Here is a 22,024-nt window from a genome sequence, read left to right on the forward strand (position 1 = left end):
GGTCCTGTCCCAGCTCTGGGAGGGGGTTGGGGGAAGGTGAGTCCCAGGACTCCTGGGTCCTGTCCTGGCTCTGGGAGGAGGATGGGGATCAGTGGTTTGGGGGAGCTGGGAGCCAGGACTCCTGGGTCCTGTTCTAGCTCCGGGAGAGGGCTGGGATTGGGGGAGGGGCAGTCCCAGGACTCCTGGGTCCTGTTCTAGCTCTGGGAGAGGGCTGGGATTGGGGGAGGGGCAGTCCCAGGACTCCTGGGTCCTGTCCGGGCTGGCGAGGGCGCGCGTTTCACCTGCTGCTGTTCTCTCCCCAGCTGGCGGCCGTGTCCCGGGAGTGGGACCTGCTCCCGCCCCCCAGACCCAGCACGGCCCCCCAGCCCGTGCCCGGGCGGCCCTGCGAGCCCAGATCCCTGGCCCTGGGGCCGGCGGCCTGCGCCCCCGGCCTCCCCGCGGAGCCCTCGGCGTTCTCAGGTAGGGGCGGGCGGCATGGGGCACTGGGGGGCCGTGGGGCCAGCCTGGGTCTCACTGCTCACTGCTTCCCCCTGCAGGTGAGAGGGGGCAGAGCCAACGGCCCTACCCCGAGCTCTTCTACGGCAGCCAGCCCGGCATGGCCCAGGTACCCTCCGTCTGGCTGGGGCGGGGCAGGGGGGCTGGCCGGGGGGCTGGGCGGGTGGGGCTGGCTGTCTGTCTGACCCACGCCCTCTGCCCCCCCAGCAGGTGCCCAGCCCCCCCGTGGAGTCCCAGCTCAACAGCACCGGCAGCTTCCGCCCGGGGACCCCTTCTCTGCATCCATACAGGTAAGGGGGAGCGGGGGTCCCTCGTATTCCCGGCCCCGCCCCACAGCCAGCCGCCTGTCGGCGCTGGGCGAGGGGTCCCCGTATTCCCAGCCCCACCCCAGAGGGGCCGCGTCTCCCGTCCGTGTCTCCGCTGATCCCCGTCTGTCTCCGCAGATCCCAGCACTTGTACCTGCAGCCTGGCCCGGCCCCCGGCTCCCCGGCGGCCCCCGTCCTGCCCGGCTCGGCCCTGCTCTCGGGGGTGGCCCTCAAGGGCCAGTACGTGGAGTTCTCAGCCCTGCAGGCGGCCGAGGCTGGCCAAGCTGCCGGCCACGGGGCTGCTCTACCAGGCGGCCCCCCCCTTCCTCTACAGCCCCCCCTTCTGCGGCAGCCAGCTGGGCCCCGAGCAGCCCCTGCTCCAGGTAGGGGGGTCTCTGGGGGCAGGGGAGATGGAGGGTGGGTGGGAGAGGGGGCGGGGCTCCCTATGCCTGGCTCCGCCCCCATCCCTGGCTCCTTCTCCTCCCCCCCCAGGTGCGGCAGGAGCTGAACCCCCCCTCGGATTTCTACCCGGGCTCCCTGCCGCAGGCCAACCAGAGCAACTTCCTTCAGGGCCCGGGCCCCGCCCAGCAGGTGAGCCCCGCCCCCTACGTGCTGGCTCCGCCCCCCGGCTCGCTGGCTCCGTCCCTGTGCGCTGACCCCTCTCCCCCTGCAGATGCTGCTGCCCATGGTGGAGTCGCAGCTGCCCCCCGTGTGAACTTCGGCTCCCTGCAGCAGGGGGCGCCAGCAGCCCCCCCACCACTGCCCCTGGTGCCCGTCACCCCGGCCCTGCGGCCCCCGGGGCAGCTGGCTGGGCGCCTGGTCCCCTCGGCCGTCCGCGCCTTCCCCCATGGCATGGGGCGCACGGAGGTAAGGGGGGAGGGAGGGGTCCCCGTCTTGGGGAGGTGGGGGGCTGGGGCCACTGGAGGGGCCCCAGCTGAGCCCTGCTCCCCTCTCCCCACAGCTGCACCCCATGGAGATGAAGCCCTTCCCCGAGTACCGGAAGCTGAGCAATCCTGGGGGGCGAGCCCCAGCGGTGGGCAGGTGAGTAGGAGCAGGGGGTGCTGAGCCCCAGGGGGCCCCCTCCCACTGGGACCCCCTCACCTACTCTCCTCTCCCCCACAGAGCCTGTGTGGGCCCCTTCGGCTCCCGCCTCCGGGCCCCAGGATCCAGCTACGCCGGGGTCAGCCGCAGCCAGCGCCCGGATGGTGGCCCACCGGTGAGCCAGGGCCCGGCCCCTGGGCGAGGAATGGGGCATGGGGGGCTGACTTGAGGCCTGGGGCCTCTTTCCTCTGGGGGATGCTGCCCCGATCCGGTCCCTGGGCGAGGAATGGGGCATGGGGGGCTGGCTTAGGGCCTCTCCTCTCTGGAGGGTGCTGCCCCGATCCAGCCCCTGGGCGAGGAATGGGGCATGGGGGGCTGGCTTAGGGCCTGGGGCCTCTCCTGTCTGGAGGGTGCTGCCCCGATCCGGCCCCTGGGCGAGGAATGGGGCATGGGGCCTCTCCTGATCTGCATGTGGGGGGGTAAGCTGCACCCCATGTGTGTCTGACTGACTCTCTCTCCCCCAGGTCTCTCAGTCGGATGTTCTCTGCTGGACCCCCCGGCCCTGGGAGCGACACCCCCCAGCACACGAGGGGCCCCCTACCCGCCGGCCCCCCAACCAGAGTGACATGCAGGATCCTGGCCTCGCCCACCAGCGCTAGCCAAGCCCCTGCTTGGGTTGGGGTCATGACCTGACCTGGGCCCTGCTGCCCCCTCCCCCTCAGTGAGTGGGGAGGGGGGGACCACTTCTCCCTGTTAATTTCTGAGCTGGAGGATCCCAAGGGGGCAGGGAACAAGATGGGGGGCTGCCCCCACTGAATGTAACTGGAGTTGGTTTTGATTCACCTGAATTAATTTTGGGGGCAGGAGTTGGGGTCCCCTGCCTGGCTGTGTGTAAATATATGTGTAGAGCAGGGGGCTGTCTCTCCCCTCCCCCCACTTGGGGGGAGGGGAAAGGGCACCCCAAGGCTGGGGGGGGGGGGCAGGGGATGCCCACAGGTTTGTTACAAAATAAACTGAAAAACTGTTTAAAAAAAATAAATAAAAGGTTGAAAAACAAAAGTGGGGGGGCTGTGGTGTGGGGAGGGCAGGGAGGTTCACGTCCTGTGCTTGGGGGTGGGCAAGGAGCCTAGAACCCAGCAGTCCAGGGGTAGCCAGCCTTGTGTCCTGTCTGGGGTGGGCACAAAAGGGGCCAGGGCTACTGGCCCAGCCTGGCTACTAGCCATTGATGGACCTACTCTCTAGTACTGTTCTGACCCCTGTTCAAGCCTTGGCCTTCACAACATCCTGTGGCAGGGAGTTCCCCAGGCTGACTGCATTGGGCTGGTGTTAAACCTGCCCCCACTTCCTTCCAGGGGCAGCCCCTCAATCATGCCTGAGGAGGAGGGGGAAATAACCCATCCTGAGTCCCACTCCAGTGGGTCCCCCCTTAGTCAGGTCTTTCCCAGTTCCCCTTGTGCTTTGGTGACCCCAGCTGCACCCCATGTCCCCCCCAGGGATTTACACAGAGGTGACAGGAGACTTCCCAGTGTCCTGGTCACTTTTCTGACCCCCTGCAGGGCCCCACAATTTATCCCTCTGTTCCCTGGGGCAGTGCAGCCCAGGGGAAACTGAGGTACAGGCAAGGCTCCCCCTTGGCAACACCAACCCATAGAACCCAGGAGTCCTGGCACAGACAAGACCCACAGCCCGACACCAAGCAGCTTTATTCGCTCTGAGGGCAGGAGGAAGGGGGATAAATAGGGGGCAGGGGGAAGGTGCTGGCGCCCCCTAGGCCTCATCCCCAAAGGCACGGTCAGCATTGGGGAACCGCTGGGGGCTGAAGCTGGGATCCTCCCGCAGCCGCTTCTGGAGGTCGGCACGGAGCTGGAAGAGAGGGGGGGAGGAATGAGTAGGGGGCCCACCTGCTTGCAGCCCAAACTTGTGGTGTCTCAGGGGTTGCCAGATGGGGCAGACCTGGGGGGAGGGGGGGTGTCTATGGGTTGTTGGATGAAGCAGACCCATGGGGGCAGGGCTGGAGGAGTCCCAGATGGGGTGGGGAGGTCTCAGGGGTTTCCGGATGAAGCAGACCCATGGGGGCAGGGCTGCAGGGGTCCCAGATGGGGCAGAGGCCTGGGGGGCTGGGGGCCTCACCTGCTGCCGGTAGCCCTCCTGCAGCCCCGGCTCGGCCAGCTCCCGGCTCAGGCTCTCGCTGCTGCTCAGGGGCTTGACACCGGCGGCCTTGGCGGCTCGGCTCACGGCCTCGCAGAGGAGCAGCTGGGGGCCGTCGCCCCGCATGGTCTGGGGCAGAGCGGAAAAGAGCGCGGTTGGGGGGCTGACCTAGCGGCCTTTGGCCGGCCGGCACATCAGGCAGGCGGGGGGATCACCTTGCGGTGTTTGGTCGGCCTGCCCATCAGGTAGGCGTCGCTCAGCAGCAGTTGGGGGGGGGGGGGAACGTTAGGGGGCCTGGGGGGTGCGGTTGGGGAGCAGGCGGGGGGGCTCACCTTGCGGCGTTTGGTCGGCATGCCCGGCAGGTAGGCATCGCTCAGGGGCGGGGGGGTGGCAGGCGGGGGGCTCACCTTGCGGCGTTGGTCAGCATGCCCGTCAGGTAGGCATCGCTCAGGGGCGGGGGGGGGGTGGCTGGGGGGCAGGCGGGGGGCTCACCTTGCGGCGTTTGGTCAGCATGCCCGTCAGGTAGGCGTCGCTCAGGGGCGGTTGGGGGGAAGTTCGGAGGGCAGGCGGGGTGCGGTTGGGGGGCAGGCAGGGGGCTCACCTTGCAGCATTTGGCCGGCATGCCCGTCAGGTAGGCGTCGCTCAGGGGCGGTTGGGGGGGAAGTTCGGAGGGCAGGCAGGGGGGGCTGGGGGGTGCGGTTGGGGGGCAGGCGGGGGGCTCACCTTGCGGCGTTTGGCCGGCATGCCCGTCAGGTAGGCGTCGCTCAGGGGCGGTTGGGGGGGGAAGTTCGGAGGGCGGGCAGGCAGGGGGGGCTGGGGGGTGCGGTTGGGGGGCAGGCGGGGGGCTCACCTTGCGGCGTTTGGCCGGCATGCCCGTCAGGTAGGCGTCGCTCAGTGGCGGCTGCTGCTTCCCGCGACGCTGGGTCTGGATGTCCTCGCGGATGATGGGCACCCACTCCTGGGGGACAGACCGGGACAGGGGGGTCAGACATGGGGGGGCCCCAGCACCCCCCCCCCCCAGCCAGCCCCGGCACTCACCGGGGGCACAGCCGCTGCCCAGGGCTCGGCGTCGGGCGTGGGCTCCCCCAGCTGCTCCCCCCGGCTCCGGCTCCGGGCACCGCGCCAGGGCCTCCTCCGCCGTGGTGGCCGGGGCCGGCGAGGCCGTGCTGTCCCGCTGCAACCGGGGGGGGGGGGGGGGGGGGGGTGTGAGAGACGGGGGGGTGAGAGACAGCGGGGACCCCCCCGATGGCCCCCCACCCCACACGGCAGGGACCCCCCCCACGCAGCCCCTGCAGCTCACGGCAGGGACCCCCCCACGCAGCTCCCGCAGCTCACAGCAGGGACCCCCCCCAATGGCCCCCCACCCCACACGGCAGGGACCCCCCACGCAGCCCCCGCAGCTCACGGCAGGGACCCCCCCAGACAAGGCCCCAGTGCGCCCCCCCCCCAGTACCTGCACGGCTTCGGGGGGCTGCTCGGCCGCCTGCACCTCCATGGGCTCGTCCGGCGCCACCTGCACAGAGGGGGGAGGGTCAGAGGGGACGCGGGGGAGGGTCCTGCCCCCCGCCCCCCAGCCGGGCCATACCTGGGGGGCCTCGCCCAGGCGGCGGACGTAGGGCAACACCTGCTCCTCGGTGACGGGCATGTGCTCCAGGACCACCTGCAGCCGCAGCCCCATCATGGCCGTCAGCCAGCTCACCAGCGAGGGTTCACGTCCGCCGAGAGCCGCCGCTGCAGGACAGGGGGGTCAGTGACACCCCCCAGGGCCCTGCCTCCCCCCGCCTCCCCCCGGCAGCCGGCACCGCGCCCCCCGCCTCCCCCCGCCGGCCAGCTCACCAGCGAGGGGGTTCACGTCTGCCGAGAGCCGCCGCTGCGGGACAGGGGGGTCAGTGACACCCCCCAGGGCCCTGCCTCCCCCCGGCAGCCGGCACCGCGCCCCCCGCCTCCCCCCGCCGGCCATCTCACCAGCGAGGGGTTCACGTCCGCCGAGAGCCGCTGCTGCGGGACAGGGGGGTCAGTGACATTCCCCCGACCCGCCCTGCCAGCCAGCACTGCCCCCCCCCAAGCCAGACGGCACTGCCTCCCCAGATGTCCCTCACTGGCCACCACTCACCCGCCCACCCAGCACCCCCAACACCTTCCTCTGCCAGCCCGCACCGCCCCACCTGGACCCCCGCAGCCAGCAGGGGGAGATGCCCCTCCCCCCGCCAACACAATCCTGACCAGGCCCCTCTGGGCTATGGGGACAGGGAGGATCCCTGGTGGGGCTGTCCTGCGTGTGGGGGATGCCCCTGGGCGGGGGCCCCAGGGGGGTGGGGGTCCCGGGGGGGGGGGCACTCACGATGCGGTCGTTGATGACGGCGGTCAGGGCGGCCCGCTCCCCCCCCAGGCAGTACAGGTTCAGCGCCAGGCACTCGAACAGCCCCTGGTTACACAGCTCCAGCAGCCGGCACCCGAAGGTGGGGTCTGGGGGGGCGGAGGAGGGGGCTGAGAGCCAGGCCTGGGGACCCCCCCAGAACCCCCACCCTCAGCGACCTCCCCCCACCCTGCAGGGACCCCCCACAGCCCCCACCCAGAACCCCCACCCTCAGCGACCTCCCCCCACAGCCCCCCACACTCTGCAGGGACCCCCTACAGCTCCCACCCAGAACCCGCAACCTCCCCCCACAGCCCCCCCACACTCTGCAGGGACCCCCTACAGCTCCCACCCAGAACCCGCGACCTCCCCCCACACTCTGCAGGGACCCCCTACAGCCCCCACCCAGAACCCCCACCACCCCACATCCCACAGGGACCCCCCCTCACCGGCACAACGCAGGATGTGGGTGGCGATGCGGCTGAAATGCTCCTGCAGGAACTCCAGGTTGGTCCGGGTGATGTCGACCCCGTCCTGCACCTGTACCGAGGCCTGGAGGGGTGGGGGGAAAGGGCGCCAATGAGACAGTGGGGACCTTTCACCCCAACCCAGACCCACACGCTGCCCCCAACACGCACAGCCGGTACCCCGTCACAAGGGGGGCTGTTCCCACCTGCCCCCATTGTCCCCAGGCCACCTCTGAACAGAATGGGGGGAGAGCAGGGCCCCCACAGCCAGGGGGGTGTAAGGGGAGGTGGTACCCCTCACTCTGCCGGTGCCCCTCACTTCCAACCCACAGCCCCCCCATCCTGGGGGGCGACACTTACGAAGCTCTCGCGGATGTATTCCTGCAGGCCAGTGATCAGGCTGTGGGTGGCCACCTGGGGGAGGAACCACAAGTTAGTGGGGAGGGGGGGCAGGAGTGAGGGGCACCGACAGAAGAGCCGGGGGCCACAAGGAGCAGGGGTGGGGGGATTCGGGGATGATGGGGCTGGGGGATTCAGAGGGTCTGGGGACCCTCACCTGCACGTTGTGGTCCGAGGGCTCCCGCCCCCCCAGGGACTCCTGGTGGAAGAAGCGGACGGGGGATTCAGGGACGATGGGGGCGGGAGATTCGGGGGGCCCTCACCCGCACGTTGTGGTCCGAGGGCTCCCGCCCCCCCAGGGACTCCTGGTGGAAGAAGCGGACGGGGGATTCAGGGGGCCCTCACCCGCACACTGTGGTCGGAGGCTCCCGCCCCCCAGGGACTCCTGGTGGAAGAAGCGGGCGGGGGATTCAGGGACGATGGGGGCGGGGGATTCGGGGGGCCCTCACCCGCACGTTGTGGTCCGAGGGCTCCCGCCCCCCCAGGGACTCCTGGTGGAAGAAGCGGACGGGGGATTCAGGGACGATGGGGGCGGGGGATTCGGGGGGCTCAGGGGGATTCGGGGGGCCCTCACCCGCACACTGTGGTCGGAGGGCTCCCGCCCCCCAGGGACTCCTGGTGGAAGAAGCGGGCGGGGGATTCAGGGACGATGGGGGGGGGATTCGGGGGCCCTCACCCGCACGTTGTGGTCCGAGGGCTCCCGCCCCCCCAGGTACTCCTGGTGGAAGAAGCGGCGCAGCTGGGGCTGGACGCGCTGCAGCGGCTGGAACTGCCCGTGGAGCAGCATCACCACGTCCACCATGGAGAAGTTCTGGCAGATGAGCGAGAGCAGGTCCCCGAAGAAGCCTGGGAACAGACGGGGGGAGTGGGGCAGCGGGACACCCCCGTGGGGCGCTGGGGGGAGAATCCCGGCCGTGGGGGGTCCGGGGGACAAGGCCTGGCGGGGGGGGACCCAGCCAGGAGCGGGCGAGGGAAGCCAAGAGTAATGTGGCCCGGCAAGCGGTGGGGGATGGCCCAGAAGGGGCAGGGCCCGGCCACCCAGAAGAGGCAGAGGCCAGCGGCCCTGAGGGGGCGGGGCCGCTAGGAAGGGGCGGGGCCCGGCAGCCCAGCCGGGGGGGGGGGGGAGGGAGGGGCAGGGCCCAGAAGAGGAGGCGGGACCACCCGGAAGGGGAACAGCCCAGCAGCCAGGGGGTGGGGGGGACACGGCTCCCAGGAAGGGGTGGGGCCCAGCAGCCCTGAGGGGGCGGGGCCCGGCAGCCCAGAGGGGGCAGGGAGGGGCGGGGCCCAGAAGAGGAGGCGGGACCGCCCGGAAGGGGCACAGCCCAGCAGCCGGGGGGTGGGGGGGGACACGGCTCCCAGGAAGGGGCAGAGCCCAGCAGCCCTGAGGGGGCGGGGCCACCAGGAAGGGGCGGGGCCCGGCAGGGGAGGCGGGGCTCACCAATGGCCCCCTCGGTGCCCGGCTCGAAGAGGTTGGTGGTGCCGCTGAGGCGCTGGATGAAGCTGGCGATGCTCTCGGTGCTGCCCTGCTGGGCGTTCAGCGAGCCCATCATGGACGACAGCACCCCCTGCACCACACTGATGAAGAACTCGGGGGTCAGGGCCTCAGGGCCCCCAGGGGGGTGGCCCCGCCCCCGCTCCCCGCCCGACACCCGCTCTGACAGCAGGGGTGGGGCAGGGGCTGGAGGGGCCTCTGGCTGTGGAGGAGGAGGAGGAGGAGGGGCAGGGGGTGGAGCCTGTTCCGGCACATGCGTGGGGGCAGCCCCCATCTGCGTGGCCTGGAGAACAGAAAGAGACAGTAGTCAAGGACGGCTCTGGCAGGCTGCCCAGTCAAGCATGTGGGGGGGAAAAGTGGCCTTACCCAGAATGCCACAGGATGGGCAGTGCTCACCTGCAGGAAATCTGTCATGCCTTGCAGGAAGGCGGGCATGCCGGGCATGGCCACAGTGATGGTGGGGGAGCCCACGCCGGCCACGCCCGGGCCCGCTGCCCCCAGCAGGTTGCCCAGAAGCTGGGAAAAGTGGAGGTCGTCGGCAGGTGGGGGCGGCTGGGCCGAGGAAGAGGCGGAGGGCACGGGGCCCCCCGGCGCACCGGCAGAGCTGCCCCCCGCTGCTGTGGTGGCCGTGTTGGTGGTGGCGGCACTGGCCGAGGCCGTGGGCGGGGAGGCCGGGGCCGGGAAGGAGGCCGACGAGGTGGTGGTGGTGGAAGACGTCGCCGAAGAGGAGCCGCTGCCCTGAGCTGGGAGGGGCAGAATTAACACTCAGGGCCCTTGCCCCTCCCTTTCCCATGATGCCTCCTGCCCCCCAACCCTGCCCAGTCATCCCAATTTACCCCTGCCTCACCCCCCCAATCTCTCCCTGGACTCCACCGCCCCCCTTCCATAATCGTCTGTCTGCAACCCCCCCACACACACTTCCTACAGCCTGCCCCACACGTGACCCCAGCACCTCTCACCACCACCGCCCCTCCCAACCCCTATGGTGCAAGACAAGGGGTGAGAACAGCCCCGCTACCCAGCCCCAAATTCCTGCCCCCCACCCCACCCCAAAGGAGACGCATGGGGCAGAGACTTACCCACGAGAACCGGCTGCATCAGCAGCTGCCCGACGAGCCCGCTAATCATCTGTGCCAGGGAGGCATTGCCCCCTACGCCGGGGGTCTGGGGGGAGACAGACGTTACCTTGGAGCCAGCGCCCCCTAGTGGGAACAGGCCCCATGTCCTGCCCCCGAGCCAGCACCATGTCCCATTCCCCGCCCCCAAGCCAGCCAGTCTCTGCCCTGGGGCCGGATGCATGCCGCCACCCCCTACAGGCAAAAGGCAACATGTCCTGTTCCTGCCCCCCTGAGCCAGCCAGGCCCCCTAGCGGCGACAGGCCCCAAACCCCGTTCCCCGCCCCCTCCAGCCGGGCTCTCACCCCGGGTCCTGGCGCCTGGGGGGCCCCCGGGTGGGTGGGCCGAGCGGACGCGGACGGGGCCGAGGGCCGGGCGATCACCACGCGGGTCGGGGCCGACTGGAAGCCAGGGACCTGCTGGCCTGTGGCAGAGGAAGGAACCGGGTTACACTGAGCGGCCGGGGCGGGAACGCAGCCACCTCTGGGGCGGAGCGGCCCCCCCGCGGCCCCCCGCTGGCCGCACCCACCTGTGGCAGCGGAAGCGGCGGCTGCCATGGCTTGCTGGGTGATCTGGTGGGCCACGGCCTGCATGAACTCCGGGGGCAGGCTGGGCAGGGGCACGTGCGCGGCCCCACCTGCAGGGGAGAGGGGAACAGCCGGGCTCAGGGGCGGCGTCACTGCCCAGCGCCTCCTGCTGGTGAGCCACTGCAACCGCTCCCGGCCTGCCCCCCACTCCCGACCCGCAGCCCCCTGCTCCCCCTGCCAGCCAAGCCCTGCCCCACCCAGCGCCCCTCACTCCTGACCCGCAGCCCCCTGCCCCCCCAGCGCCCCTCACTCTCGACCCGCAGCCCCCTGCCAGCCCAGCCCTGCCCCACCCAGCGCCCCTCACTCCCGACCCGCAGCCCCCTGCCCCCCCAGCTCTGCCCCCCCAGCCCCCCTCACTCCCAACCCGCAGCCCGCTGCCCCAGCTCTGCCGGTGCCCCTCACTCCCGACCTGCAGCCCCTGCCAGCCCATGGCCCCTGCCATCTTACCCATGCCCGGGCCATGCCCGGCTGGTCCAGCAGCGCTCGTGGGAACGGTGCCCCCGGAGCCGCCTCCTGGTGCCTGGGAGCCAGAGTCTGAGGGTAAGAAACAAGCGATTAGCCCAGGACTGTATCCGTCACCCAGCCTGAGCCAGGATCGAACCCAGAAGTTCTGGAGCGGAAAGGCCCCGTGTCCCATTCCGGGGCCCCCCTAAGGCTGGATTGGGGCTGGCATCCCCTGCCCCGACCCCCAAGGCAGCACCCCCCCAGAGGGTCTCACACTCACCCTGTATGTTCATGTGCATCATGACGACGGGCTCGACAGTCTGGTGGGAGATGCGGATGACCCGGGGGTGGCTGGTCTGGGAGCCCTGGGTCTGAGTTGGGGCCACCCCAGGGGACGGCTGGCTCTCCGGGCCCCGGCCTGCCTCCCCGGGGCTGGGGGCTCCGGCCGGGGCCGGGGGGGAGGGTTGGGTGGGGGCAGGTCCCTCGGAGCCAGGCTGGGAGGGCGGGCACCGTTCCCCGTCATGGTCACTGTGGTACCAACGTTGATCTGTGAACAGATAAGTAATTAGGGGGCCCATCCCGGACTCCTGGGTCCATCCCTCCCTTCCTGGGGCTGTGACCCCCCTGGAGGAGCCATCCCGGTCTCCTGGGTCCATCCCCCCTCCCCAGGGGCTGAGAGCCCCTCAAGGGGGTATCATCTCAGGCGGTGTCAGCTCGGACACCTGGGTCCATCCCTCTCCCCAAGAGCTGTGAGGCCCCCTAGGGGCGGGTGCTGCCCGGGATGCCTGGGTCCCGTGCCCCAGCTCACCTGTATGGGAATGGCAGCCTGCTGCAGCACCATGGGGGCGGCATAGTGGGACATGGGCCGGACCACGTGGAGGTGGCGGGGGGCGCTGCAGGACAGGTTGCAGCGCAGGTCGGACAGGGCCACGAAGGTGTTCCCCAGCAGGCGCATGGACTCCCCCACCAGGTTGATGATGCGCTGGTCCTCCTCGCGCCCCTCCGTCTGCCAATGAAGGGGGCACGGTCAGCTCCCGCAGTGCCCCCCCGCCAGCCGTGGTATCGCCCACCTCCCCCCCGCTCCACCATCCCATCCATGGTACAACCCAGCTCCGGGTCCACATCGCCCTGTTCATGGTATCAGCCCCCTCAGAGTCCAAATAATCCCCGCCCCCTTGCATGGGATGACCCATAATGCTCTCACAGCCCTACTCCCAAAAATAAACTGCTCGGGTTCTAGCCAATCGAACGCCTGGCAGCAGGGGGCGGGAACCTGGAGCATCCCCAAGGGTTAGAGCGAACTTGTGGGGAGAGGGGATTTGGATCCTGCCATCCGTTCATGGACTGGGGAGAGCATAATTTGGACCATCCCATTCTCACCAGGAAAGGGGGAGGGGGAGTTCAGAAGGTCCCATGGGGGGGGGGGATTTGGACCATCCCACTCTCACCGGGGGGGGGGATGATGTTCAGAACATCCCATTCTCCCAGGGGCGGGGGCGGGGGCGGGCCCAGCCCTTACGTTGTTGTTGTAATCAGTGGTGCTGGCCGTGGCCAGGATCTCCTGGTAGCGCTGCAGGAAGGGCTGCAGCTGCTCCTCCACCCTGCGCAGCTCCAGCAGCACCTCCACGTACTCGGCCGGCGCTGGGTGGCTGCAGGGAGACGGGAGAGGGGGCTCAGTGGGCGCCTGGCCCCGATCCCCACCCCACCCACTCCGGCCTCTCCTTACTTGGGGGCCCCTTCGGCAGCCGGGGTTGGCTCCGGCCCAGGCTGGGGGTTCTCCTCGCCGGGCGCGGCTGGGGCGTCCGAATCAGCTGCCTCCATGGGCTCCCGCTGGGCAGGGCTGGTGGAGGGCGGCGGCTCGTCGGGGACCGGGGGGGCGTTCTCCGGCGTTGGCTGGGGCTGCCCGTTGGTGCGACCCTAGAGAGAGAGGCACCGAGCTCAGAGCCGGGGACTCTTTCCCTCCCCCTGCAGTCGGGGCTCAGAGCCGGGGACTCACCTCCAGCCGGCCCAGGATGCCCTGCACGTCTCGGAGCATGTGCTGCGCCATCACCAGCCGGACGCGGGGCTCGCTCTGGAACGACAGGGCAGGGGCCGGGTCAGGACTGGGCCTGGGAGTGCAGCTCACCAGGACACAGCCTGGTACTGACCCAGACCAGACCCCCGGGCCCAGCCAGCCAGCGACACACACACACCCCCCTGGGCCAGTGCAGCACAGGGCCCCCAGACCACGACCCAGATCCCCCCAGTCCAGACTCCCTGGGCCCAGCTAGCCCGGGACTCCCAGACCAGACCCCTGGGCCCAGCTAGCCCGGGACCAGCCAGAACAGGACCCAAAGCTCCCAAATCCAAACCCCCAGTCCAGACCCCACCCAGAACCAGCCCAGCCTGGGACCCGACCCCCCCGCCGGCTCATCCAGCCTGGGACCCCTGCCTCCTGGATGAGATCCATGGGCCCCGCCTGCCCGGTATCCCCCACCCCCCGATGAGACCCCTGAACTATCCAGCCAAGTAACCCCAGGATCAGCCCCATGGACCCCCTGAGCTCTTTCCTGTCCTCTTTAGCCCCGCCCCCAAAGGAAATAAAATTTCCAGGAGAGAATTTCACTGGTTCCAACCCAGAACCCCCCCTGTGCTCTGTCAATTCTCTAACCCTTCCCAGAATCCCCCAGTGGCCTTGGAACAGCCCCCCTGCCCCCCAACCCCCCTGCTGACCTTTCACCTCTGCCCTCCACCCCCAGCGCCCACCCTCCTCCAGTACCTGTATGGGTGCCTGTTCCATATTAATATGAACATCCACGGAGGATCCGTCGATCTTAGGGGGAGGAGGAAGGAGACGGGAGCGAAGGAGGAAGAGATGGAGAAAACCAAAGAAAACAAAAAAAGAGGAAGGGAATAAAAACAGGAAAAGAAAGAGAAAAATAAATAAAAACAGAGAAAGGGGAGAGGGGCCACAGACACTGAGCACAAGGGAGAGGTGGATAGAGACTCCCACCTGCATCACCACTCCACAGACCCCTCCTGCCCTCCCCCAGCCGGGTCGGAACCCAGGAGTCCTGGCTCCCAGCTCCCCCTGCTCTAACCCACTAGCCCCCACTCCCCTCCCAGAGCCAGGGACAGAACCCAGGAGTCCTGAGTTCCCACCCGTCCATCACACTTCTTGACACACACCGGCTAGAAGATCTCACACCTGTTACAGAACCACAGAAAATAAACCAAAGCAAACTGCCAGAGAAGAGAGAGAACCTGCCTCTTTCAGGAACCCACCCCCGGCGGCGCACTGGGGCTAGCGCTGACAGCCAGGGGAGAGGCCCCGCCAGCCCCATGCACCACAGCGCCCCCTGGCAGGAACTCACCTGTGAGGGCGGCTGGGGGTCCATAATACTGACTGGTAAATTGAAGGTCCCGACCATGACGTAGCTGTTGGCATTACGGTCGTGGACGGTGGCACCGGCTCCCCGGCCGCCAATGCCATTGTGGGGGGCTGAGGCCGAGCTGGCTCCAGAGGGACCCCCGGAGGAGGGCGACTGAGTCTGGGGAGGGGCACGTTCCACCAAGTGGATCACTTTGCCCCCAACATCTTGGAAAGAAGAGACAAAGGGGGGTGAAACCAGAATCTCAAACCTCTGGGCTCCATCCCCCCCAGCTCTGCCAGTGCCCCTCACTCCTGACCCGCAGCCCCCTGCTAGCCCAGGCCTGGGCTCCCCCCACCCCAGCTCTGCCAGTGCCCCTCACTCCCAACCTGCAGCCCCCTGCTAGCCCAGCCCCACCCCTACATGCCCGCCAGTGCCCCTCACTCCTGACCCGCAGTCCCCATACTCACTATATTCTTTAAGCTTCTTGTCATCCTGCAGGACTCGTCCCTGGTAGATCAGACGCTGTTTCTCCGCAGGGATATTTACTGAGCCCGCAATGTGCTCTTTGAACTCCTTCACAGTCACCTACAGGGGAAAGGGGCAAGAACCAGTGGGGTCAAACCCACCCCCAGCACCTCCTCTCTTCTCAGCTCACACTCTGGCGTCGCTATCCATTGAATGCAGCTCCTCTGGGGTGGGGGAGCTGGTTATACAAGGACCCCTTGCCCAAGGCTGAGATGCGGCTGGCTCTGGGGTAGGGGGCTGGTTATACAAGGACCCCTTGCCCGGGGCTGAGATGCGGCTGGCTCTGGGGTGGGACACAGGAGCTGCCAAATAACCGAATGGGCCGACGCAGAGCATCCCTTAGTGCCGGACTGGGGCCAGCACAGACCCCCAGGGGAGATGGCCCCGGACTGAGCCACACCCAGCAGCCTCCCAACCTCTCACCTCCGCCTCTACGGTGAAGGTCCTGGTCTGCGAGTCGAGCGTTTTCACCATCACCTCGAGGTTCTCCGGCTCCGCCATGGTGCCGGGTCCTGTCACGGGACAGCAGGTTACGCGTTCGGGTCCCAGATCAGCCGCCCCCGGGGGCGCTGAACGTGCCCCCCACCCCCACACACCGCTTAAACCCACGGGCCTCCCTGCCACCCACCTTACACCCCTCGCTTCCCCCTGCCCCTCCCCCCCAGTTACTGCCCCGCCCCTTCCCCATAACACCTTAAACCCCACCCCTCCCTTCCCCCACATTACACCCCGCCCATCCCCCATAATACCCTAAACCCCACCCCCCCTTCCCCCACATTACACACCACCCCTTACCCCCCCGCCCCTCCCTTCCCCCACCTTACCCCCGCCCATCCCCCATAATACCTTAAACCCCACCCCCCCTTCCCCCACATTACACACCATCCCTTACCCCACCTTACCCCCGCCCCTCCCCCAGTAACCCCCCGCCCATCCCCCATAATACCTTAAACCCCACCCCGCCCTTCCCCCACCTTACCCCCGCCCCTCCCCCAGTAACCCCCCGCCCATCCCCCATAATACCTTAAACCCCACCCCCCCTTCCCCCACATTACACACCACCCCTCCCCCCCATACAGCCCCGCCCCTCCCCCATACACCTTACACCCCCCGCCCCCCCATGGCCGCGCCGAGGCTCACCCCGCTCCAAGGGCCCCTCTCGGCACGGGGAGGGGGAGGGGCTCCAAGTCCAACTGGCCCCGCCCCCCGGCCTCGCTGGCGAGTACTTCCGGTCAAGCGGGAGTCACTTCCGGTGGAGCCCAAGCCCCAGGGGCCCACTTCCGGTTCCCCGCAGGGGTCCGGCGGCCGCGGGGGGCGGGTGGGGGGAGACGCTTCCGGGCGCCCCGGCCGGGGAGACGCTGCGGGCTCGGAACGGGGCGAAGCGGCCGCGGGACCCGGCGCCTCCTTGGAGCGACTCCCTCCAGCCGCCTCTCGCCGCTGCTGCGCCCGACTGCGCATGCGCAAGAGCTATGCGCTCGCGCGCTCCCCCCGCCTTCCCTACTATGGGTCCTTCGCCTCGGGGCTGTCCGGACAGGCGCCTGATTAAATACACCGTGAAACTGAGCTACTCGCCCACAGTCCCTCCCGCCGCTCGTTCCTTGATCGCTCCTCGGTTCCGAGCCGATGGGTCTGTTTGTCCTGCGGCGGGGACGCCGCTTGTTCGCCTCCGATCGCGAAGTTTTTGTCCAGGCAGTTTTCTCGCTACTATGCCCGGCTCGAGGGCGCTCGCTCGCCCGCACCTGCGTACTAAGGCCTTTGTCCACCATCTTTCTTCTGGGCGGGCCCATGCTGCTGCGTATGCGGTGAAGGCAGCGCGGCGGCCATCTTGGAGGTTGGCGTGGAAATGGTGACGCGGAGTCCCCGGCCCGACACATCTTTGGAACGGAAAGCCTTGGCGCTCCAGGGAGCCGAAGCCAAAGCGGCGGCCATCTTGGTTATGGGCACATACTTATGACACCTGACTTGCCACCATATTTGTTGAGGGCACATTTTCCCAGTCCTGATTGGCGGACATGTCGTACTTTATCCCCAATGGGGGGGGAATACCCCCCCTCATCCGCCATCTTAGTTATGGGCAATGAGTTTGGCGAGGCAGAGAATGCCAGTTTGTTATTGTAGGGTCTCCCAAAAGCATTGGGGACGTCCACTCCTCTGAGTTACTGTAGGGTCTCCCCACAACACGAGCGGCCCTGGGCATGGTTATGTTATTGTAGGGTCTCCCAAAAATGGTGAGCGTGCCTCCCCCCGTTTGTGTTATTGTAGGGTCTCCCCAAACCCGTCGAGGCCCCAGGCTCGTTTATGTGATTGCAGCGTTTCCCCCAAGACACTAAGGACGCCGGGCGGGGAGGGCCCCCGAGACGTCGCCAAGTCCAGCCCCCCTGCGCTGAGGCAGGACCAGGCCGGGCCGGGCCCGAGGGGGTTTGTCCAAACTGCTCTTACACCCTCCCGCGACGGGGATCCCACGACACCCGCCCCCGGAGGCCGATTCTTGCCCCTGAGAGCAAGAAAGTTTCTCCTCATCGCTGACCGAAATGGCCCCGGCCACCCTTCGCTCCTGTGTGTGACTCCCAAGCCCCAGTGACCCGCCCGGCCTGCTGCCGGGCTGCCCAGAAACCCCGCAGGGGCCGGCCTTTGAGTGTGTTATTGTAGGGCCCGCCACGCTGGAGATGCCAGCCACAGGGCTCCCCCAAAACCCTGCGGGCAGCGCCAGCCCTGTTCTTGGAGGGGCTTCTGGAAACACAGCTATCCACACCGGTTTGTTATTGTAGGGTCCCTCACAAGCATCAGCCGCCCGCCCTCTTCTTGTTATTATAGGGTCTCCTGAGGCTCAGTGTGATTGCGGGGAGGGGGTCCCTTGCAAACACCCAGCTACCCACACTGGTTTATTATTGTAGGATCTCATGTGAGCTGCAGGCCCTGTTCTTGCAAGGTCTCCTGCAAGCTCCATCCCCGCCTCCCGCCCGTTATTGTTGGATCTCCTGGAGGCCCCCAGAGCCCCTCCCTCACTGCACTGTTTGCCGTAGGGCCCCCCCTGTCCCAGTGGGCGTGGGGTCGCTCCCATCCATGGGACTCTGGACTCCCTCGAGTTACTGATTAACGTGGGCGGGGGGAGGGCAAAGGTGAGCTGGCCAGAGGGACAAGGGCCGGCAGACAGCCCCGAACCCGGCCCCCACCGGCCATGCTCCAGTGCACCTGGTCTTACCTGCTGTACCTGTACGGGGCCCTGATCAGCGCCCTGAGCCCATGCACCCCCCCAGCCCCACTGCCAGCCAGCAGGCTGGACAGGGACCAGGTAGCTAGCACTGGGGCATGGGCCGGGGGAAAACCCCTTCCCAGGATCAGGGTGTCTGGGGATCCCCAGGGGTGGGGGCAGTGAAGGTTGGGGGGGACTCAGGGGAAGGCGGGGTTCATGTGGGGATCGGGCTTGGGGACCCCTGGGAGGCAGAGAAGGGTGTGGGGTTCCTTAGCCGGTACTTGGGTCTCTGTGGGGGAGGGTGCAGGGGGGGGGCTGTGGAGGGTCTGGGGGGGGGGGAGTGGTCTCTGCAAGATCCTGACGCCCCGCAGTTCCCCTGGCAGTACCTGGGCACCTGGCACTTCATTGCTGGAGCAGCAGCCACCCCTGCGGCCCTGGAGACCTTCGCGGGCACCGACAGCTCCGTCTTCCACATGGGGCAGAGCCCCCAGCCCCAGCGTCTGCAGCTCCGCGCCACCCTCCGCCTGTGAGTGGGGCCCGGCCCCCCAACCCCCTCCAGCCCCCCCATTCCAGGGCGCGCCCCAATGGCCGTGCCCAACGCTCAGGCTTCAGGGTCCCACTGGTGGGGTCAGGAAGGGATCCCCCACCCAGCTCCAGGGATTTTGCTTCTCTCCCTCTGAAGGCCCCCGGGGGGTGGCCGTGGGGTATCTCTGCGCATCGTCCCGGCCAGCTGTTCCCCACTCCCCCCCAGGCTGTGGGGACGCCAGACACGGGGTGGGGAAGGCCTCGGCCCCGAGCTCCAAGGGGCCATGACCCCGATTGGGTGGTTTGCAGCGGGATGAGCCTGGCAGCTCGCCCCAAATCGGTTTACGGCCATTGGTGGGGGGGGGGCTCGGGCCCCTCTGTGGGGCTCTGGTCATGGCTGAGGGCATGGGGCTGGCAGCTTGTCAGATGGGATACTCAGTGGCCCCTCCCCCCATGACCCCCCATTCCCCAGTGTCCAGCCACCCCCCTCCACCTGGCTCCCCAAAGTCCCCTCCAGCTGACCCCCCCCTTCTCCCGCCCAGGAAATCAGGGGGCTGCGTGCCCAGATCATGGATTTATCTGCTTAAGGAAGGGAGCACGGACCTGGCCACAGAAGGTGAGTGGTGCCCCTCACTCCCGACCCGCAGCCCCCTGCCAGCCCAGCCCTGGGCTCCCCCCAGCTCTGCCGGTGCCCCTCGCTCCCGACCCGCAGCCCCCTGCTAGCCCAGCCCTGGGCTCCCCCCAGCTCTGCCGGTGTCCCTCGCTCCCGACCCGCAGCCCCCTGCTAGCCCAGCCCTGGGCTCCCCCCAGCTCTGCCGGTGCCCCTCGCTCCCGACCCACAGCCCCTGCCAGCCCTGCCCCGCTCAGCTCTGCTGGTGCCCCTCGCTCCCGACCCGCAGCCCCCTGCAAGCCCAGCCCTGGGCCCCCCCAGCCCTGCCGGTGCCCCTCGCTCCCGACCCGCAGCCCCCTGCTAGCCCAGCCCTGGGCTCCCCCCAGCTCTGCCGGTGCCCCTCGCTCCCGACCCGCAGCCCCCTGCTAGCCCAGCCCTGGGCTCCCCCCAGCTCTGCCGGTGCCCCTCGCTCCCGACCCGCAGCCCCCTGCTAGCCCAGCCCTGGGCTCCCCCCAGCTCTGCCGGTGCCCCTCGCTCCCGACCCGCAGCCCCCTGCTAGCCCAGCCCTGGGCCCCCCGCAAGCCCTGCCGGAGCCCCTCACTCCTGACCTGCAGCCCCCAGCTCCTGGCTCTGTCTCCCGCCTCACAGGCCGGCCCGGGATGAGAACCGAGCTGTTCTCCAGCAAGTGTCCAGACACCATCATTGTCCAGGAAAGCGACCGAGACTATCAAAGGATCCTGCTGTACTGTAAGTGGGGACCCGGACTCCTGGGTTCTCTCCCTGACTCCGGGAGGGGCATGGGGGCTGCTGGTGAGAGCCGGGGGGCTGGGAGCCAGGACTCCTGGGTTCTCCCCCAGTTCTGAGGTGTCTCTCCCTGTCCCCCAGCCCGCACCCCGCACCTGGCCGATGAGTGCATTGAGGATTTCCGGAACCAAGCCTACTGCCTGGACATGGAAGAATTCCTGCTTATCCCCCGCAGCCAAGGTAACACCCGGATGAGTGGGGCCTTTGGGGGGTCCCTCCCCACCCCATCGGCCACTGGGATTAGCTTGGGGGGAAGGGGGTGGGTTGGGAGAGGGAAGAGGTTTGGGGGGGTAGATTTGAGGGAAGGGGTTTGGGAGGCGCTGGGAAGAAGGGAAGTTGTGGGGGAGGTTTGGGGGGTCAGGAGGGGGTTGGGCAGGTGTTGGGGGGAGGGGTAGGTTTGGGGGGCATGGAAGAGAATTGGGGGTAGGTTATTGGGTCACCAAAATGCTCACTGACACATAACCCCACCCAGAAATCTCTCTCCCCTCCCCACGGGGTGATTCCCCCCCCACACACCCCCCTCTAACTCTCTCCCTCTTCTCCGCCCCCCTAGACAACTGCCAGCTTCAGGATTCCTGATTGACCCACTGCCAGGTGAGCTGAGCCCCAGGGCCCACCCCCATTCCCTGCCCTTCCCAGGGGCCCCACACCCCCTGACCTGGCTGGAGTGCGCCAGGTCTCAGCCAGATTTCCCCGCCCCCTCCCCCAGCCAGGCCTCCAGTGACCGACTCCCCATATCTGGTGGGGGTGGTAGTGGCTGGGATTGAGGTTTGTGGGGGCAGATCTCCTGGGTCTCCCCCACCCCACCAACTCGGGGGGGCTCTGCGGGGCCCGTGTTTCCCATCGGACGCTGAAATTGACGTTGTTTGAAGGCTCAGACGGTTTTCCATCTCAGGCCTTTCCCGCTCCTCTGCCAGCCCCCCAAGCTTCTGCGACTGGCCCCCCTGAGGAAACGGCCCCCCCGAAGACTGACCCCCTCATTCACCTGGAGGAAGAAACCCCATTTCCGCAGAGCCTGTCAAATAAATCCTGATCCTGCCGCATCTGTGACAACGTGTCCCTAAGCGCTGGTTTGGACCCACAGACACATGGGGCGTGGCCAGTGATGGGGGGAGCCCAGGGCTGGGCTGGCAGGGGCCTGCGGGTCGGGAGTGAGGGGGCCCGGCAGAGCTGTGGGGGGCAGGGCCAGACTGGTATATTCTACTGCACTCCCTGGGGTTATTTGATCCTTACTTAAAGGAAACGTCTTTCCCATGTAACGTTGGGAAATTCTCATCTGCCGTTGGGCCTCAGTTTCCCCATTTGTTAAATGGGACGAATGATCCGGACTTCGTGGACCCTCCGAATGCCCCAGGGCAGGGACGGTCTCTCACGATCTGTCTGTGCAGTGCCTGGTGCGACGGGGCCCTCAGCTCTGTCTGGGGCTCTGTGCAAAGTGGGGTCCCCCATCTAGGTCAGAGGGTCCATGTGATGGAATGGGGGGGGGCAGTCTTGGTCGGGCCACATAAGAAAACCATTCCAGGCCGGCCACTCGTTGACTGTCAAATTTTCCATTTTATTTAAATAAAACACAGGTTTAAAACCCAGCGTGGAAGCCGGGCTCTGGAATCGGCTCTCGAGCGCTGGTCTGGATTGATCCACAGATAAAGGTCACAGATTTCCATCCGTCCCCCCCTGCTCCCGTGCTGCTCCAGAGCAGAGCAAGTTCAGGTCCGATCCTCCTGCCCAGGAGATGGTGCAGCAAATCCCGCAGGGGGACCCCACCTCCAATGCCCCTGCCCCACACCATAGATGCTGATCTAGACCCCACAGACTGGATTTGGGGCAGAGCTGGGGGGTTGCAGGCCTGGACTGAGGGGCCTGGAGGAGGAGGTCAGGCAGGTGAACAGGGCAGGATCACGTACAAAGTCTTTTCTCAACTCAAATCTCCTTTCAACTGTGTTCTGGATCAGAGATGTTCTAGATCAGGGTGATCTGGAGAGGGCAAGGAATTATTGTCTAGCACCACGCTGCAGAGAAAAGACAGCAGGAAACCGGTCTGGGGTTGGGTGCAGGGTGGGTCATGCTAGATTGTCCCTATGCTGGGTGGGTTTGGGGGGGTGGGTTTCTTCCAGAATCTGGTGGAAGAGCAGGGATGGTGGGAAAGTTGTTCTAGATCATGCATG

General features: G+C 67.8%; 3 protein-coding genes across 4 annotated transcripts in view; 2 read left to right on the forward strand and 1 right to left on the reverse strand.

Moving 5' to 3' along the window:
* Positions 1 to 2,811, forward strand: part of PRRC2A (proline rich coiled-coil 2A) — a 30,108-nt gene extending 27,297 nt beyond the window's left edge. Inside the window, 11 exon segments of the mRNA XM_074970732.1 lie at positions 303 to 459; positions 537 to 604; positions 703 to 785; positions 939 to 1,080; positions 1,082 to 1,183; positions 1,293 to 1,391; positions 1,474 to 1,509; positions 1,512 to 1,667; positions 1,762 to 1,841; positions 1,923 to 2,016; positions 2,366 to 2,811. Of these exon segments, the coding sequence (XP_074826833.1) occupies positions 303 to 459; positions 537 to 604; positions 703 to 785; positions 939 to 1,080; positions 1,082 to 1,183; positions 1,293 to 1,391; positions 1,474 to 1,509; positions 1,512 to 1,667; positions 1,762 to 1,841; positions 1,923 to 2,016; positions 2,366 to 2,500 (1,152 nt within the window). The 3' untranslated portion in view covers positions 2,501 to 2,811.
* A 720-nt stretch (positions 2,812 to 3,531) lies between these two features.
* Positions 3,532 to 16,028, reverse strand: BAG6 (BAG cochaperone 6). The gene is given in 29 exon segments (XM_074970850.1): positions 3,532 to 3,704; positions 3,972 to 4,118; positions 4,840 to 4,947; positions 5,028 to 5,094; positions 5,096 to 5,163; positions 5,443 to 5,502; positions 5,575 to 5,693; positions 5,696 to 5,720; positions 6,331 to 6,455; positions 6,795 to 6,897; positions 7,173 to 7,226; positions 7,888 to 8,057; positions 8,650 to 8,986; positions 9,100 to 9,446; positions 9,783 to 9,867; positions 10,124 to 10,242; positions 10,348 to 10,455; positions 10,853 to 10,939; positions 11,130 to 11,345; positions 11,348 to 11,396; positions 11,658 to 11,855; positions 12,369 to 12,498; positions 12,576 to 12,766; positions 12,846 to 12,920; positions 13,608 to 13,661; positions 14,203 to 14,426; positions 14,670 to 14,787; positions 15,151 to 15,239; positions 15,868 to 16,028. Coding segments are annotated over 28 exon segments (3,558 nt in total). The 5' UTR covers positions 15,229 to 15,239; positions 15,868 to 16,028; the 3' UTR covers positions 3,532 to 3,608.
* Positions 16,029 to 17,861: 1,833 nt separating this feature from the next.
* APOM (apolipoprotein M) lies at positions 17,862 to 20,896 on the forward strand. 2 transcript variants are annotated; one of them, XM_074970875.1, is made up of 7 exons: positions 17,862 to 18,019; positions 18,292 to 18,446; positions 18,988 to 19,061; positions 19,704 to 19,802; positions 19,941 to 20,039; positions 20,413 to 20,453; positions 20,755 to 20,896. In XM_074970875.1, exons 1-6 carry the CDS (start codon positions 17,906 to 17,908, stop codon positions 20,436 to 20,438), a joined length of 567 nt encoding a protein of 188 aa, XP_074826976.1. In that variant the 5' UTR covers positions 17,862 to 17,905; the 3' UTR covers positions 20,439 to 20,453; positions 20,755 to 20,896. The 2 variants fall into 2 exon arrangements, with proteins under 2 accessions (XP_074826976.1, XP_074826977.1); XM_074970876.1 differs by having other exon boundaries at positions 17,868 to 18,019; positions 18,304 to 18,446.
* Positions 20,897 to 22,024: the final 1,128 nt, after the last annotated feature.

This window comes from Natator depressus, chromosome 14 (assembly GCF_965152275.1).
Source record: "Natator depressus isolate rNatDep1 chromosome 14, rNatDep2.hap1, whole genome shotgun sequence".
NCBI lineage: Eukaryota > Metazoa > Chordata > Testudines > Cheloniidae > Natator > Natator depressus.